Consider the following 16,844-nt stretch of genomic DNA (forward strand, 5'->3'; position numbering starts at 1 on the left):
ATTAAAACTGCCATTAATCGCGCTTAATTTTTTTTAGTTAATCTCGTGGGTTAACTGTGATTAATCGACAGCCCTACTAGGTTTCCTTTGGAGGTTTCTTGTGCAAGTACACCCTTGACTCAGCTTGCTTACCTTGTGAGAACTGATGGTATCTCAACACAAGGCTGGTTGATTGCAGGTCTGAATGAGAAGACTCCAACTTAATATCCACTCTCTCCTCTAGCATAGAAACCTACCCTTCCCTCAGGATATAATTGCAGATCAATCATCTCCATGTCAAGCGATAACATGAACACGCTTCACCAGGAATGAATGATTAGAAGATAAATCTAAAACTAGTGACTCCTGTTATGCGGAAGGATTTGGATGGCAGTGAAATACACATTAACTTGAATAAGTGTAGGGTAGGCTATGTCTTTAGGGCACCAAAAATCAGAACATATGGTCATGCCATATTCTGCTCAAACAGTGTCTCAGTTTGGACCTCAGTATTACACAGTTTGCTGTGGATCTCCTATATTATAAGGTGAACTGAGCTGTTCAGGAAATCAGTGTTGACAGCAAACTCACAACAATTAATCAAACAATGGGCTCCTTTAGGAGAAAGTAGCTCCATACCTTTGGTTGAAAAATATATCTGTGTAAAAACTACAGGCCCAATTCACATTGCACCAAGCTCGGCTTAACTACAGATTGGAAGGAGGCAAAGTATAGGCAATGAAATCCTACATAATATCTGTTCTTTTCTATGTCTTTGAGTGACTGCAGGTTATTGGGGAAGCTGGAATATTTTTAACCTATTCAAGTAAAGCAAGACAATGTAAGTGTCTAGAAAGTCTCCAGTTATGTCCATCTCATGGAGGAAAGGCTAGAGTGATCACCAGATATGGATATCATATGCTTTCTGGTTTCTAGTTCTTTTTTGTTTTGATAATGCATATTCTTTTATTTTGCTGTTCCTCCTCTTAATTTTTGTGTGCCTATAAAACCTTCATGTTAATGTAATCTTCCAGCTAAACTGCTGGTTTGACTCTTGTGATCTCTTAAACCTCTAGCTATTTAACAGCAATTTTCTGGTGTATAGAAAGTAAACACAGTCCTAGAGACATATAAAGATAATTTCTGATATACACCAATAAGGATTAGAAGACAGCAGAACAATTCTTTGGAAAGACTTTATAGCTCTTTGACTCTAAGTTACAGCTGTATGAAGAAAAATATTGAAGCCTAACAAACCACAACGATATATGTAAGTAACTGATACTGTGAGGTTTACTCAACTTCTTTTAGTGCTTCTGCTGTGTTAAAACAGGCCTACAATGCCTTTTTATGTGGAAATCTTCTAGTTGGGTGTGGTGGGGAAGCCGTTTCTGTGACTCATGCTGCAGGGAATTCCCTAATGATTTAGAATATTTTTACTTTTGGACATCTGCACAGTTTCCTTTAATTCTGCAGTAAGCAGTTGATAGGAGTGAACTACAAAGAACCATTCACTGTTGAGCCATTTCATTTTAAATGGGTGTTTATATATTGAAAAGTTCAAAAAAACCCATACTAATGAAGTAGATGTACCGTGTTTTCATCACTAGTAACTCCAGGGGCTTACCACAGACTGAAAAAAAACCCGATAAAGCAGAGCTGGATGAAGCACGCTCAGAACAGAAAATGCTATCAATAACAGCACATCACAGTTATCAGTCTTTCAATGTCAGACTTCCCAACAAATCCCTGTGTTTTTGGTTGACAATTACACTGATCGCCAGCTGTAAATGATGACAAACAGCACTAAATATTGCCCTTCCAGACTTTAAGATCCATCCTGAGTAGAAAGAGCCAAACAGTTTCCTGCTCGCATAGAACTTTTGTTATTTGTGTAGCTGGTTCCTCACACTGGGCCCTGATCCAAAGCTTATTGAAGACCCCCAGAGTGGGGCCAAGATTTAATCTCCAGTAACTTCAGTGGGCTTTGCTCTGTGTTCTCTGTGGAGTGCCTCCCTTCTCCGTACAAAAAAATTAAAACCCTGAGGCATTCTCTTGATCCAAAAGAGAAGCAAAATGTGAAATTTGGAGAGAGACTTCCTATACGTCTGTCCCTTCAATATACCGTAACAAAATGTTATCAAACACTCTGACTGAAACGAGGCATTTGATTTCGAGAGGGGATTTTAAAAATACTTTGTAAATGTAAATAAATAAATAAAATAAGTTGCTTGGAAAAGACTCTCTCTCTCTCTTTCATAACAACTGCCCATTTGGGTACAGTAATTCCAGAGAGTAAACTTTAACGGGAATGCCTGAAATGTGTCTGCTTCAGCTTTGTGTTATGTCTGTAATTTGAATTATTTGCATTTTGGAAAGGTATAAATTGCTCTGGTGTACTTTTGTTGGACCTTGGCCAAGAAGGGAGTTGCCTTGGGCTCCAAGTCAGCCAAGCTGATGCAGATGTGGCAGACTTACAATGGAAACTTTTGTGGTTTATTGGTCCTCACTCCTCAGGCACATTCTGACAAGAGACGGTATCCTGCATACTTGGTAGGATATTGGGCATATGTGGCACTGGAAGAAAAACACTTTTCCCTGAGATAGGCAAATGTTTCAAGCCCCCACAAATTGTTCCATTCCCATCTTTTTTTTTCTTCTTCTTTTCTTTTCTTTTTTTAAATTTCAGCTGAACTGTGTAAACCTGCAAAACATGTTTACTGTGAGAAGTTGACGTAGTGGTCTAAGGTTTCCCTCCTGGAGTTGATCCCAGTCCGTGGGCGTTGAGATTTCCTTCTCGGTTCACCAGACGTAACATGAAGAATTGTCTACTTTTTGTCTCTGCTTCATAACAACTTCTCCTCCTTATGTTTTGGTTAAATGAAATGTCACTAACTCTTAATGAGTCATCTGTTTCCCCGCCCCCTTAAACAGCAAAGGTCTGGACATTCTCAAGAGAATTTCTTATTGGACCAAAAGCTAGTGCTCTTATTAGCTTCTAGATAATAGCCAAAGAATAAACACAGCTCGGGATTATTTTATATATAACAGTTTAGATTATATCATCTAAAATGTTTCTGAAAAAACTCACTCTTTGTCATCATAAAAATTTAAAAAGCACATAATGGAAGCATTGGATGAGGTAATTGAAAGATTAGCTGTAGAAGGAGCCATTTTGAATTTTACAAAAATATTGGCAAGAAATAAAAACAGAATCCTGAGTCAAGTCATTCATCTTGCAAGGTGGAAATAAAACATAACGAAAAAACCTGAAGTTTGGTAATCCATTTACAGAAGCAAATTTAACACATGCTAACTACTAGACTGCACTTCTTTAGGTAAGAACACTACTAAAGCAGAGGTTCCTAAGCAGACTGTTACTCTGAATAGTTTGTAGTGCTGTCAAAATTCTGATACTTTCAGAATCATGTTAATTTCAACTTCACTTTAACTTTTTTTTTCCCACGGAGAAAAGATGGGTTCCAGTTTGAGGGATTGTGGTCAGGTTTTTTTATTGTCAATTTAGAAAAAGCATCTGGTAGATTAATTCTGAAGTTATACCCAGTACTCCTGCGAGGTCTGTTTAATCCTGGCAGTCCTAAAAGACACTGCTAGAAAGATTTGAGTGCTGGTATAGCTAATTCTTCTCTTCTGTCTCCCTACTATTGCAATACCCTACTGCAGAGATTCTTCTTGTTTATTTTTATTTGGTGGCATGATTTAAAATGGAGGAAGAAACTAAGGCATATATGCTGATTATTTCTGATAGAAATTAGTTGTGCTCAAAAGTGTGTGGCATTCACACTGTGTGTCTCTTTATGTTAAAAAGAAATGGTTTTAGACTTAAAAACAATCACCCAAAGCCAGTTGCACTACAGCATTCCTTTCACAGTGGGAGTGCTGTACACAAAAATATTATTTACAGACATTTGTAATAAATCAGACAGTTTTAAAGGTGTCACCTCCATCCTTGGCACGAAAGAGAAGAGAGAAGAAAAAGTGCATTCACTGGTACCTTCCAGAGAGGCTGTTTTTTAAAACATGTGAACAGCTGTGTGGTGAAGTTCAAAATAACTAATATTTGCATTTGCATGTCCCAATGCTGCAATAAATATACAAGAGTTGACATCAAGTTTAATTTTCCCATTCACTTCAATGACATCTCATGTGCATCAAACCACAAGTGTCCCTGCAGCTGAACTCAGACAGTGATCTGTTTGTGGCCATTTGTACATATTTTTCCTTTTCTAGGCTCAGTAAATGGAAACCTTACATTTTGTATTATTTTTCTCATTTCCCTGTTGTTGAGTTTTGAAGCCCTGAAAAAAAAATCTCCTCATTGGCCACTTGTTCCTGTATCAATGAATTTTTTTAAAACAAATATTTCCCAAAAGAAATCACCAGAAAACCTAAAACGCATGGTTTAAAATTAATCTCATGTGGACACATTGAACTAATAGAACAGGACTGGCCAAAGCACAGCCTGCAAGCCAGATGCAGCCCCGAAATTCAACAATGTGGCCCACAGACATACTAGGAGCAGATCTTTCACTGGTGTACATCGATCTTTAATGTGGAGGTGTCACGCACAGAAACTACATTTCCCAGCAATGTTGCTTCTTTATCTAAGCAGCAGAAACTTAAACAGCTTGTATCAGGCTGCTCATATCAAAATAGAATATTGCATGCTGGGACCTATTGAAAATGAGGACAGCTACAATTTGATACCCTTCATTACACTGCTCCTTTTTAATCCTAACTCTTGGCTCTTATAGTATTTATCATTCATACATTTCAAAATACTTTACAAAGGGAGGTAAGCATCAATATTCCCATTTTATATATGGGAAAACTGAGCGGTGAAGTGAGTTACTCATATTGGTGGCAAATTGTTTTTAATCCCAATCTCTTTACTCCCATCCTGCTCCCTCCCTTTTAAACAAACTAAATGGGACCCCATGCTCCAGGCAAGTTACTTATGTGCCTTCTTGGTTGGGCAAAGTTTGGGCAACCCATCAACAGAACTATTTTCCTTCTTCCTTCACCCCAACAGAACTTTTAAAACTTGTCAACAGCTGTAGGCTCAGGCTGAAGGGGAGAAAACAAAGCACAGAACTAGATTTATTTTCCTCCTTCTTTTGTCTTTTAGATGGTCACCATGTGTGGGAAATGGAAGCCAAAACTGACAAAGAAATGTGCAAACCAGTAAGTATGCCTTAAATATTTTAACATCGCAATTAAAAATATGTTTCATTTCTCTAGCACTCTTCTTCCAGAGTGGTTTTCCAAGACTCTTTCCCAACCCTGACACAGACAAAGTACTAAGGCCTTCCCTCTTGGAATCCTTTCTTTTAATGGGAGTGGGGGCAAAAGGCCTTCAATGAAATCTATTCCGAAAATAAATGCATTTGGAATGTGTATTTTCAATATTTGGATGGGGCCAGCCTGTATCTTTTTTTCTTTTTGCTGGCTCAATTCCACTTTGAGCTCAGGCTCAGCAAAGAAAGAAATGCATTTCTGGGTTCTGCTTTTGCCAAAAAACAAAAAAACCCACCCGACACAACACTTTCTCTGTCTTCCTTGTGCCTTCTCCAGAAAGATTTGGAGTCTCCTTAGGAGACCAGTTTCACAGTTTGAGAAGCGTATATCTTTACAGACTTGATCACTGAAACTATCACTGAAATGCAGCTATTTATAGGTGGGAAGCACGGCCTCTATTCCAGTCCAGCAATCCTACACAACAGTTTATTAGGAGAAGTGAAGAATAATTTATCCAATGGAAACTACTGGGGAAATGTGAGCAAACTGTTTAAAGACCTGAATGCTAAACCAACCAGGATACTAATCACTATCAATCACTCTTACTCATTCAAAAAAGTGCTAGGGGTCGTTTGGTGATCAAAAATAGAGCCACAGACTTACTTTTGGGTCTAAAAGCTGATGCTGTCAGCAGCTAAGTCTGTTCTTAGCACCCTGTTGGAACATTGTTCCACTAATAATTCAGGGAAGAGAGCCATCTAAGAGATCACCAGCATTGCTTCCTGTAGCAGTTTGTGTCCTTTTGAGATTTCCCACCCATGCATTGACCAGGTCTAATCTTCCTGGGGTGAGAAGAGCTGACAAGATCACCCCACAAACTGACATGGATGGAGAAATATGTTAGATAAAAAATATTTCATTGTGGAACATGGAAATACACTTCTACCTTGATATAACGCTGTTCTCGGGAGCCAAAAAAATCTTACCGCGTTATAGGTGAGACAGTGTTATGTTGAACTTGCTTTGATCCACCAGAGTGCACAGCCTCGCCCCACCCCCCGGAGTGCTGCTTTACTGCATTATATCTGAATTCGTGTTCTATAGGGTCATGTTATATCAGGGTAGAGGTGTAATATTAAAAAGGAAAATCTTTTTGTGATACCAAGAGTAAGCTCTAATCACACCATTTAAAGCTTCTTTTCTTTCTATAGTACCTGTACTGGGCATCAGAGCAGCTCAAACATTATTAACAAATGTCACCCAGTGATGCCCGACCCAATCTCATAATTCATTCTGGAAACTATTCCTCTTAAAGTATAAATCCCTAGCAAGTAACATCTACAAACATGATACATGTGGTACAGCTTTGATTATCCTGCCTTCACACTTCTGACCCCAATAATCAAACTCATTGCTGAAGAAACCCAAATCTAGGCCAAGCTGCAGGGAGCATTAGCCAGAAAGGACCCAGAAAACCTGCTGCAGGCACAACCTTCAGTTCCACCAAGGCTTGCTCACGAGTTGGTATGCAGTTACGATATTTCTCTTTGGGAACTCAGCAGAGACATGTTGATGTGCTCATATTATTGTGCAGAGCTAATGCCTTAGATATGTACTGACTTTCTAACGTTTGTTTCTGTAGAATTCATTGGTGGTGGAGATACCACCTTTCCGCAATCAGAGAATTACCAGTCCTGTTCAGGTCAATTTCTATGTCTGCAATGGAAAGCGAAAGAGAAGCCAGTACCAGCTATTCACCTATCTTCCTGCTAATGGTAACAATATATTTCTAACCTCAGGTAGTGGAAACTAGAGATATGAATATTTGCTAAAAAGACACAGAAAAAAGATAGAATGTAACTGATAATAATTCTGTAGCTCACTCGAGCAATTTAGGGCTGTAATTATTGCTATAAAATAAAAAATGTGAGCTGCCCCACTGGGCTGTCTCTTAATTTGCTGTCTGAGGAAGACACCTTCCAAATAAAGTGTTTCCTTTTCAGTGGTAGAGACTTCTGAACTCTCTCTTGTTAGAACAAAATCACAACAAGCCTTATTCATTGTCTGCGAAGCCTGTGGCCTCAGGTGGACCCTGGAATGTGCCTGTGTTTATACATGCTCAATACATATAAGAGCTCCTCATGTGGTACATGAGGAGAAAGAAGGTCCTCTGTGCCCATGGGCAGCAGAAAGACTCTTTTAAAAAATGAGATTGCTGAGCTGTCTCTCAGGCTTCCTCGAGAATCCCAACTTCCCAACCCCAGAGAGCATATCATTCTAACAATGCTTCTGAACTCGCCCCACAAATTGTGCTGTGCTCTGAGGTGGAGCTGGTGGGGATTTGTCCTGCCACCCATCCTTCACCTGCCTGCCTGTTTGGGGTTGGAAATTGAGTCTCAAAGTGAGGTGAGAATCCCTCCCAGTGTTACTTATAGGCCACTGTGAGTGCTGAACACACAAGCTCCTTGAATGTGGAGTTCAGAGGCCAGTTCTAGCCTAGCCTAAGATTGGGTTAGGGAGTAGTTAATGCTATTTGCAGGACAGGTGCCTGGCCTCAGGTCAGAGATAAAGTGAAGTCCACAGCATCCTTTTGCTGTCTGTCAGGTTGGTGGGCCAGAGGGACCTGTCAGTGACTCTGTAGAACAGGCCATACAATGGAGTAAGAGGGAGCAGGCATTGCTAACTCACTATTGAGCAGCTTGGCTCAAGAAGCATTTTTCTTTCTCTTGAGAAAAACAAGGCCCATTGCACTCATCTTTCCAAGCTGGCTCTTGCAAAGTCTGCATGGAAGAGGGGATTGAGTGTACCACTTAGGAACTATTCCAGGATCTCCTGTGAGAGAAATCAGATTGTGTGGCTACTTTCATGAAGTGCCTTCTGTTCCCCTACTTTCTTACCATTCAAATCAAAGGTTGATTTCCAGTTGAATCCTACTCTGGAGCACTGTTGAAAAGCATAATGGGAAGGGAAATCGGAAGGTTTTCTAAAATCCTTTATGTATATGAAAGGTTTGGGGCATGGGGATTTTCACAACAAGTGTGGTAATCTGTGCTGTTTTGGAACCTCATATTGCCAAATGCTATGAAGTGATGGTAACCTACCAATACTAGGTGCATTCAAGAGAGAGGTGTGTGCAGTATACATCATAAAGGTAAATTTACTCCTGTTTCTTTACATTTAGTTATAACTTTAAAATGGATCCATTTCAGAGAGCACTTTTTTGGTGAGATATGAAGGTTTATTTAAAGTGAAAATGACCTAGTTGTCGAGGGAAATGGGTTGACAAGGAAAACATGCTTAAATTCACACTTTTCACAGGTTTCCAATGTGAAAATAGCCATTTTGTAGGAATTTTACACAAAGTAAAACGTGAGTTGCATGATATGACTTGGAAAAAACATTCTAGGTGTAACTCCATCAAATACAAATGTTGAATTTCACACAGCTCTAGTTTGATGCCGATCCTGACTTTTATCATGACTTTAATTCAAAATAAAGCATCATAAAGTAACAGGGAATTTGACAACAAAAGATTACTCCTTAAATGTCATAGAAGGACTCTACTGAGATGGTTGCCCCAGTTTTGTTGAATTAGCCTAATTATGCAAATCTTCTCTGCAGTGTGTATGTCTATGTATAGTTAAAGATTGTGTAACTCTTCTAGATGACAAACAGAAGAGTTATCATTCTCCTGTATGATACCTTCAGCAGCAAGCATCTGTTGTGATGGCCAGAGATAGTGCTTACCTAGCCATATACCTTCCATAGATATTTAAATCTCAAATCTGTTGCTGACTGCTATTTGCACAACAACACCATCTTTCAAACAATACTCCTTTTCTTTTTCATCTATCTGACCCTGATTCTCCATTACCCTGCATCTCATGCCATCATTTACATGAGTGCAAAGTGGGTGTAAAACACTACCATTTGGATTTGGTAGCACTTTACAATCTCTTTGCTCAAGTATAAATAACTTCCCAAGAAACAGGCAATGGAGAATGATCTCCTACTTTATTTTGTTGAGCCCTTATGACAATGTCATTTTTTTGAAAAACTCTGGGCCTGATTCACTACTCCAATACTGGTTTTATGCCCATGTAACTCCAAGGACTTCAGACCATTGCAGCCTTGATTGACAGGTGTAGAACCAGTACAAGATAGTAAAAATTCTGACCTGGGAGACACTTTTTGTATATAATATATAAATAATTTTAAGAAACATGCTGATTTGTTTACAAACTCCCTTATGCGTACAGAAGTAGTAAGAATAAATATATTTTTGTAATCACCTGTAATTATTCAAAGAGTATATTTTTGTATTGGTGATGCTTGGAGTTGTTTGCATCATGCCCTTTACTGGCAGGGATGCGACATCTTGACTATTGTCATATGTATATATATGCAAAAATTAGGCTAAATTTAGCACTAAACTCAGTTATCCAATATGCTATATTTAATGCAGGGTTTTTTTAATTTGCACTGGTTTATCTAATTAAATTCACAAGCTTCTTGTAGTTTGCAAAGATATTAAAGAAAACCAAAGTTACACTCATCAAGAAAAAAATAATTAAGCCAGCAATTACTATGTTACCTAGGTAAAAAGATTTTAAAAAAATCAGCAACATATTTGTCCAGTGAACACCTTCTAACTTGTTCAGACAAAATCGCACAAAGAATACAGACTATAGGTTTTTAACAAGCAAATGTCAAAGTAATCATCAAGTATTAGATGTGGTTTTACACAAATCAGGTAATATATCATGTGTTCTTCCTGTTTTTAGCCTTGAAATGTTAGCATATTGACTGATTAGAAAGCCTTCCATGGATTTACTTTTTTCTGTGCCTTAAGGATCCTTTAGAAATTACATGATACGTGTTACACTTTACATCTCAGCTAAACATTCCCAGAGCAAGGTATAGCACGGTACCAGCAAGGTACTAGCCTTGTGCTGGTACTTTTTGTGAGGTTAGAGGGAAGGAACTGATACACACATGCCACAGGGTCACTTCCCAGCTGCTACCATAGTCTTAGAGCCAAAGTATTCCCTACAGTCCTGTTTCTCCCCATTTTACAGAGGCAAACAGCCAATGGATCCATGTAGTGATGGATTCACTCAGTCACAAGCCCTATGAATGGCCCCATATAGCACGCAGAGAGTACAACTTTGTGGCATGCAGAGAGTGCAGACCACTCTGTACTGCAGAACTCTCTGTTTTCCCTGCAGTCAAGGACTTCCTAGGCTGTAGAGAGATGGCAGAATTTTCCCCTCTCTATATAAATCGAAACAATTTGTAGGAAAGGAGCGTACTTGAAGGATCATGAGTTTGTACAGCATAAAACTTATCCCATAATGGGAAAACTTTTGTACATAAAATAGAGGCTTTACAAGGTGGGGAGGAGAAGTGGAGCTGTGTTTTTGAAAAGAGGTGAGTCAGTATGAAAACTCTGGCTCAGACAGACTCAAACCGTGAGGGATTCAAAATCCAGTTCTGGTTCTGAATTTTGTCTCTTGGGTCTACCTCTGCTGAAAGTAACTAATCCCAGATCTCACTTTCCTATTATCATATGTAAATTGATAATAGATAAAAGCTGTTGATCTTTGGCTATTGGCATTTTTTGTAAATGTTGCTGCAGTAATTAACAGTAAATAACCTGTGAGTTATTCAGGCCTGGGTTACTGTATATCAGCTTTACCCTGAAGCCTGCAGGCTTTAAACTTTTGAGATTATACACTGGACATATCTGTCACACAGAATATAAGCAAGTTCCTTAACCTTTTGATGTAGGTGAGTCCGCACAGCTCATTTTTCATGGCCACATACCATTAAAATATCCCAGCTCTCCCCGCTGTTAAATGGTGTAAACTGTTAATCTCTGCAAAGCAAGATGAGATTACCCTTCAATAGTCCACCCTTTAAAGGCAGTCTTCATAGTAGCCCTTTTTTAGATATTTGCTCCAGAGGCTTTATTAGTATAGAGTGTAATGTTACTTGTGAAAAAGCATTAGCCAACTCTGCATTTGTATTGTATTTTCATCTAGAAACACTATTATTATGTGTGCTAAATATTTTTTATTTTGTGTAAGATTGAATATGTTTTTGTTTATATGAGTTTGTTACATGATTAGCATAATCATTTATGTTAATAGGAATATTAGTGGGCATAATCAGTAAGGTTTGGGGAATTATCTAATTTGAAGGAGGGTATAGGAGAAGGAAAGCACTTAAAAATGCATGCTGCAGTTAAAAATCCATTTGAGATTCCATACAGCATGTGTATGCTACTCTTAAAAAGGTCTAGGTAAAACTAGGGTCCAAATTTTTAAAGGCCCTAAATACCTTTGAAAATCTAGCCCTAGTTCTCTGTCTCAGATGCAGATGTTTAAAGTTGTCCTGTTGCGTGGAATTCTGGAGAAAGTTGAGAAGATTTTAAGAAATTAACTATTAGAATTAGATATCTACTTATTCAAATTTCTTTTGAACAGGTAGATTAAAAATCAAGGAGACCTTTTTAGGATTTTGTCCCTCACAAACAGGGGTTTAGTGCCATCTAAGGTATCTGTGGTGTCTGCACAGTGCTGATGTCACATACTGCTTTAGTTCATTCTCTTCCATTACATTTTGCCACATAAATGTTATTTAACGAAGCAGGGAAAACAATCAATGAGTTTATTTGTCCAGGAAAAGGTGGTTATGATAGGGGAATGCTAGGACTTTCAAACTGCCTCTGTACATTAGATCTGAAAATAGAGGCCAAATTCTGCTCTCAGGGCATGACTACGTTGCCCCACAGTTCAGACTATGAGGGTGCAAAGAGCAGTGCACACCAAAAAGCAGAGCTGGAACACCTCCCCTGTGGATGCTGCAGGCGTGAACTAAAAGGTTCCTAGTTTGCAGTAATGTACAGTAACTCCTCACTTAACGTTGTAGTTATGTTCCTGAAAAAAGTGACTTTAAGCAAAACGATGTTAAGTGAATCCAATCTCCCCATAAGAATAAATGTAAATGGGGAGGGGGGTTAGGTTCCAGGGAAATTTTTATTTTTGCCAGACAAAAGACTGGCGCGCACACACACACGCGCGCGCGCGCACACACTATAAGTTTTAAACAAACAATTTAATACTGTACACAGCAATGATGATTGTGAAGCTTGGTTGAGGTGGTGAAGTCGGAAGGTATGATATTTCCCAGGGAATGCCTTAGTGTTAAATGATGAACTAGCAATTGGCTGAGCCCTCAAGGGGTTAACTCGTTGTTAAAGTAGCCTCACACTGTACAAGGCAGCAGGAATGGAGGGAGGAGAGAAGCATGGCAGACAGAGACACACTGTGTGTGTGTGTGTGTGTGTGTGTGTGTGTGTGTGTGTGTGTGTGTGTGTGTGTGTGTGTGTGAGAGAGAGAGATGCGCATTTTCCCTTTAAGTATGCTGATCCACTCTGAAGTACACTGCCTTGTTAAGTTAATCAGCAAGCTGAGACCACAGCTGCTGCCAGGAAGCTCCCTCCATCCTGAGCCCTGTTGTGTGTCCCCTTGCTCTATGGAGATGGGGTAAGTGGGGGGCAGGAGCAGGAGGGAGGGGGACACCCTGACATCAGCCTCCTTTCTCTCCCCCCCCCCCCCAGCAAGCAGGAGGCTCTGGGAGCAGCTCCAAGGCAGAGGGGCAGGAGCAGCACATGGCAGTGGGGGGAGGGACAGCTGAACTGCCGGCAATTGTTGGCCTGCTGGGTGGCTGCTGCACAGGGAATTTATGGGAGCGGGGAGCTGATAGGGGGCTGCCGGTCCACCCTGGTTCCAGCTCCCCACCAGCTAGCTCCAACGGGCTGCTCTTCCTGCAAGCAGTGAGCAAAGCCAGCAGTTGCCAAAGACGTTAGAAGGGAGCACTGCACAACTTTAAACAAGCCTGTTCCCTCATTGATCAGCAACGTAACAACGAAACAACGTTAACTGGGACGACTTTAAGTGAGGAGTTACAGTAGTCCTCCTTCAAATAGGACTACATTAATGCAAAATAGGAACCTTTTAGTTCACGCCCACAGTGTCCACACAAGGGAGTTAAAGTGCAGTACTTTGGTAGCACTGCTATTCACACCCCAGAAGTCCAAGCTGTGGGGCAGTGTAGACATGCCCTCAGATACACTGGTGTAAACTTGTGTAAAGTAAATGTTGTCTTCAGTGAAATTATACCAGTGCAGCTGAGATCACTGGTTGATCTTAAAGCACTAAAAGATGTTTTAAGGTGTGTTAAATATAATAAAGAAAACTGGATCAATCAAATGAGAAGCTACCATTTTGAAAGTCTAATCACATAGTCTGAGACACAGGAAATACCACTCTTGATCACATTAAAGAAAGGGAAGAGAATTTTTTTCACACTATTTTAAGCTATAAATAGCAAAGATTTTGTGTATTCAGTGTAACTTTTCCCATTTAAAAAACATTGTTTGCTTTTTTAGGAAAATTTTTGTGTTCCATGGGCAAAGTTAATAGGAAGTTGAAAAAGTTGGTGTACCTGTTACACTGACACCAAAAATATTATTTTGTACATTGTTGTTGGTAAAATATTTCCTGTTCTCTGTTTCACTCATGCTTTTAACTCTAATGAATTATTTTAAAATAATAAATTACTTTATAAATGTTATCCCTACCACTTTTATTATTTAGATAAATGCTGGTGATAAGCTGTGTGATCTTCATTTAAAAGCTTAACATATTGGATACATTTGGGGACATTTGTTTCACCATATGTGGGCCAAGTTTCAAAAGAGCTCAGCTTCTATTTCAGCACCTAAATAATCACCTAGTATGCTGAGCTCTTTTGAAAATCTGGCCACTTATTTAGGGGCCTAAATAAGAGCTACGTTCTTTTGAAAATCTAACTCTAGCTTTGAGTGCTACACTCTTCTGAAAACCTGGTACTTAGTTACTAGATATATCTGATTCATGTTTCATAGCTTTGCAGTCTGAAAGTGATGAAAGTTCTCAGTGTGTTTATGAAAATGGTGATCAGTGCCCACTGCACGCTTTTTTCAGCATCCTACTCAGCTTCCTGCCTTAGCTCTAAAATTATCTCCTGACTATGCTGCAGAGGAGCACGATCAGCAGTTTTCTAGTGATTACATTTCGCAGTCACACCTCCATTTCATCTCACCTCTTCCGCCAGCCGCTCACTTTCTAAATTAACACGCTACGTTAGTCATATTAGCTGAAAACAATAAAATGAAGATATAAAGCAGTAAGCTTTAATGTGACATAGAAAGTAGCTTTTACTGATGGCCACTTGACACATTTCAACTTGGAACTTCTGGTGAACTTTCATATCCGAGGCTGGCAAAATTTGCATCCTTGCTATGTCTGCAAACTGATCATCAGATTAGGTGGGGAACCTGGGCCTAATCCTATTGAGGGGTTGTAAAAAGGTCATAAAATGCATCAGGTCAGGTAACATAAGGTTAGAAAGAGGAGCGCTTCTTCAATGAATTTCAAGATAAGACAGGTGAAAGTGGTGTGTGTGTGTGTGTGTGTGTGTGTGTGTGATATCGACAGGCTAGGAGGACTGTAGACCCTGGCTTGCAGAGGCCATTCGGAAAGCTGCTGACTGACACAGCCAGCGCTCAGGACAGACGGGCAGCTAAACCCAGATAAACCAAAGCAGAAAGAGAAAGTAACCCTCACAGCTGCTTATGCTACCACACAATTCAGCCCCATAGAAAGTCACTTTTAGTTAGTTCAGGGCCAACTCAGAAAACCAAAGAAACAACAGTTTAAATGTGCCTGCAGGCGGATGTAAATTATATTTATATCCACTATAAATCAACTTTTTGCTGCCAAAGCTGTGCAAAGGGGGCCTGGCGTAACTGTGAATTAGGCTCAAACTCTCAAATATATTAAAAAGGATATTGCCAGCATTGACAAGCATTCTCCCCCATCTTCTTTTTATAGGCAGAAAGATTCCTGAAGGGTGTGTCGTAAAGTCTGCACTAATCAGGGCAGAATAACAAGGAAGGTGGAATGGCTTGGAGGGAATTTTTTCTTTACTTTTTTTTTTTTTTAAAGATGAAAATCTGAATTATGGTTGCTCATTTCTACACAATGTGCTGTTACAATTTATTTCATTTTGGCTGCTATGTGGCTGAATGTTACTTTTGACATTTAACAGTGCAACAAAAAGCAGGCAAGGCTTTGTCAGACTCCTGTTTCCACTTAAACAATGGATAAATTCATCATAATTGGGCCATCAACTCTTTTGTTACATTCCAGCAGCAGAGTGTGTTCTAGAGCAGCAGGAGAAGTGGAATCCAACTTTTGAGCCTTTTTTCTCCAATATTATGCGGTTGGATTCCTCCCCACTGTCTGCCCCTCCAATCTATATTTAGCTCTAGTGCAAGGGCTTCCATACTTCATGCAAATGAGAATCCCATTAGCCACTGGCCAGGAGTCAAATAGCCACACCTCATTTGCAGATTGCGCTCACCCTGGCTTTTAATAAAGAGATTTGGACTTTGGACCCCACTGATCTCAGTATGCAGTGCTCCATCTTGATCTGAATGGCCTCCCGTAAAGATCACTAAACTGGGTGGAGTGGTAGATACGCTGGAGAGTAGGGATAGGATACAGAGGGCCCTAGACAAATTAGAGGATTAGGCCAAAAGAAATCTGATGAGGTTCAACAAGGACAAGTGCAGAGTCCTGCACTTAGGATGGAAGAATCCCATGCACCGCTACAGACTAGGGACCAAATGTCTAGGCAGCAGTTCTGCAGAAAAGGACCTAGGGGTTACAGTGGACGAGAAGCTGGATATGAGTCAACAGTGTGTCATTGTTGCCAAGAAGGCCAATGGCATTTTGGGATGTATAAGTAGGGGCATTGCCAGCAGATTGAGGGATGTGATTGTTCCCCTCTATTCGACATTGGGGAGGCCTCATCTGGAGTATTGTGTCCAGTTTTGGGCCCCACACTACAAGAAGGATGTGGAAAAATTGGAAAACGTCCAGCAGAGGACAACAAAAATGATTAGGGGACTGGAACACATGACTTATGAGGAGAGACTGAGGGAACTGGGATTGTTTAGTCTGCAGAAGAGAAGAATGAGGGGGATTTGATAGCTGCTTTCAACTACCTGAAAGGGGGTTCCAAAGAGGATGGATCTAGACTGTTCTCAGTGGTAGCGGATGACAGAATGAGGAGTAATGGTCTCAAGTTGCAGTGGGGGAGGTTTAGGTTGGATATTAGGAAAAACTTTTTCACTAGGATGGGGGTGAAGCACTGGAATGGGTTACCTAGGGAGGCGGTGGAATCTCCTTCCTTAGAGGTTTTTAAGATCAGGCTTGACAAAGCCCTGGCTGGGATGATTTAGTTGGGGATTGGTCCTGCTTTGAGCAGGGGGTTGGCTAGATGGCCTCCTGAGGTCCCTTCCAACCCTGATATTCTATGATCACAGAGGAACATAACCTCTCTGTTGAGGTTAAGGATGCTCACTTCCTACACTGAACTCCAGAGTTACAGTTGACCTGTAAACTCCATCTTGGTGCTACTGGTCACATGTAAAAGGTAATTCTAAGAATGTAGGGTTATATTCGGGCACCTTAACTCTCACTGAGCAGTAT

The 16,844-nt window shown here is 40.1% G+C and overlaps 1 protein-coding gene across 5 annotated transcripts in view; it reads left to right on the forward strand.

The window, feature by feature from the left end:
• NFATC1 (nuclear factor of activated T cells 1) overlaps positions 1–16,844 on the forward strand; it is a 148,640-nt gene that overhangs the window by 79,262 nt on the left and 52,534 nt on the right. For all 5 annotated transcript variants that reach the window (XM_038393335.2, XM_038393333.2, XM_038393334.2 and 2 more), the window contains 2 exons: positions 5,129–5,184; positions 6,881–7,013. In XM_038393335.2, the coding sequence (XP_038249263.1) occupies positions 5,129–5,184; positions 6,881–7,013 (189 nt within the window). The remainder of the gene's footprint in view (positions 1–5,128; positions 5,185–6,880; positions 7,014–16,844) is intronic.

Source organism: Dermochelys coriacea, chromosome 2, assembly GCF_009764565.3.
Source record: "Dermochelys coriacea isolate rDerCor1 chromosome 2, rDerCor1.pri.v4, whole genome shotgun sequence".
Lineage (NCBI taxonomy): Eukaryota > Metazoa > Chordata > Testudines > Dermochelyidae > Dermochelys > Dermochelys coriacea.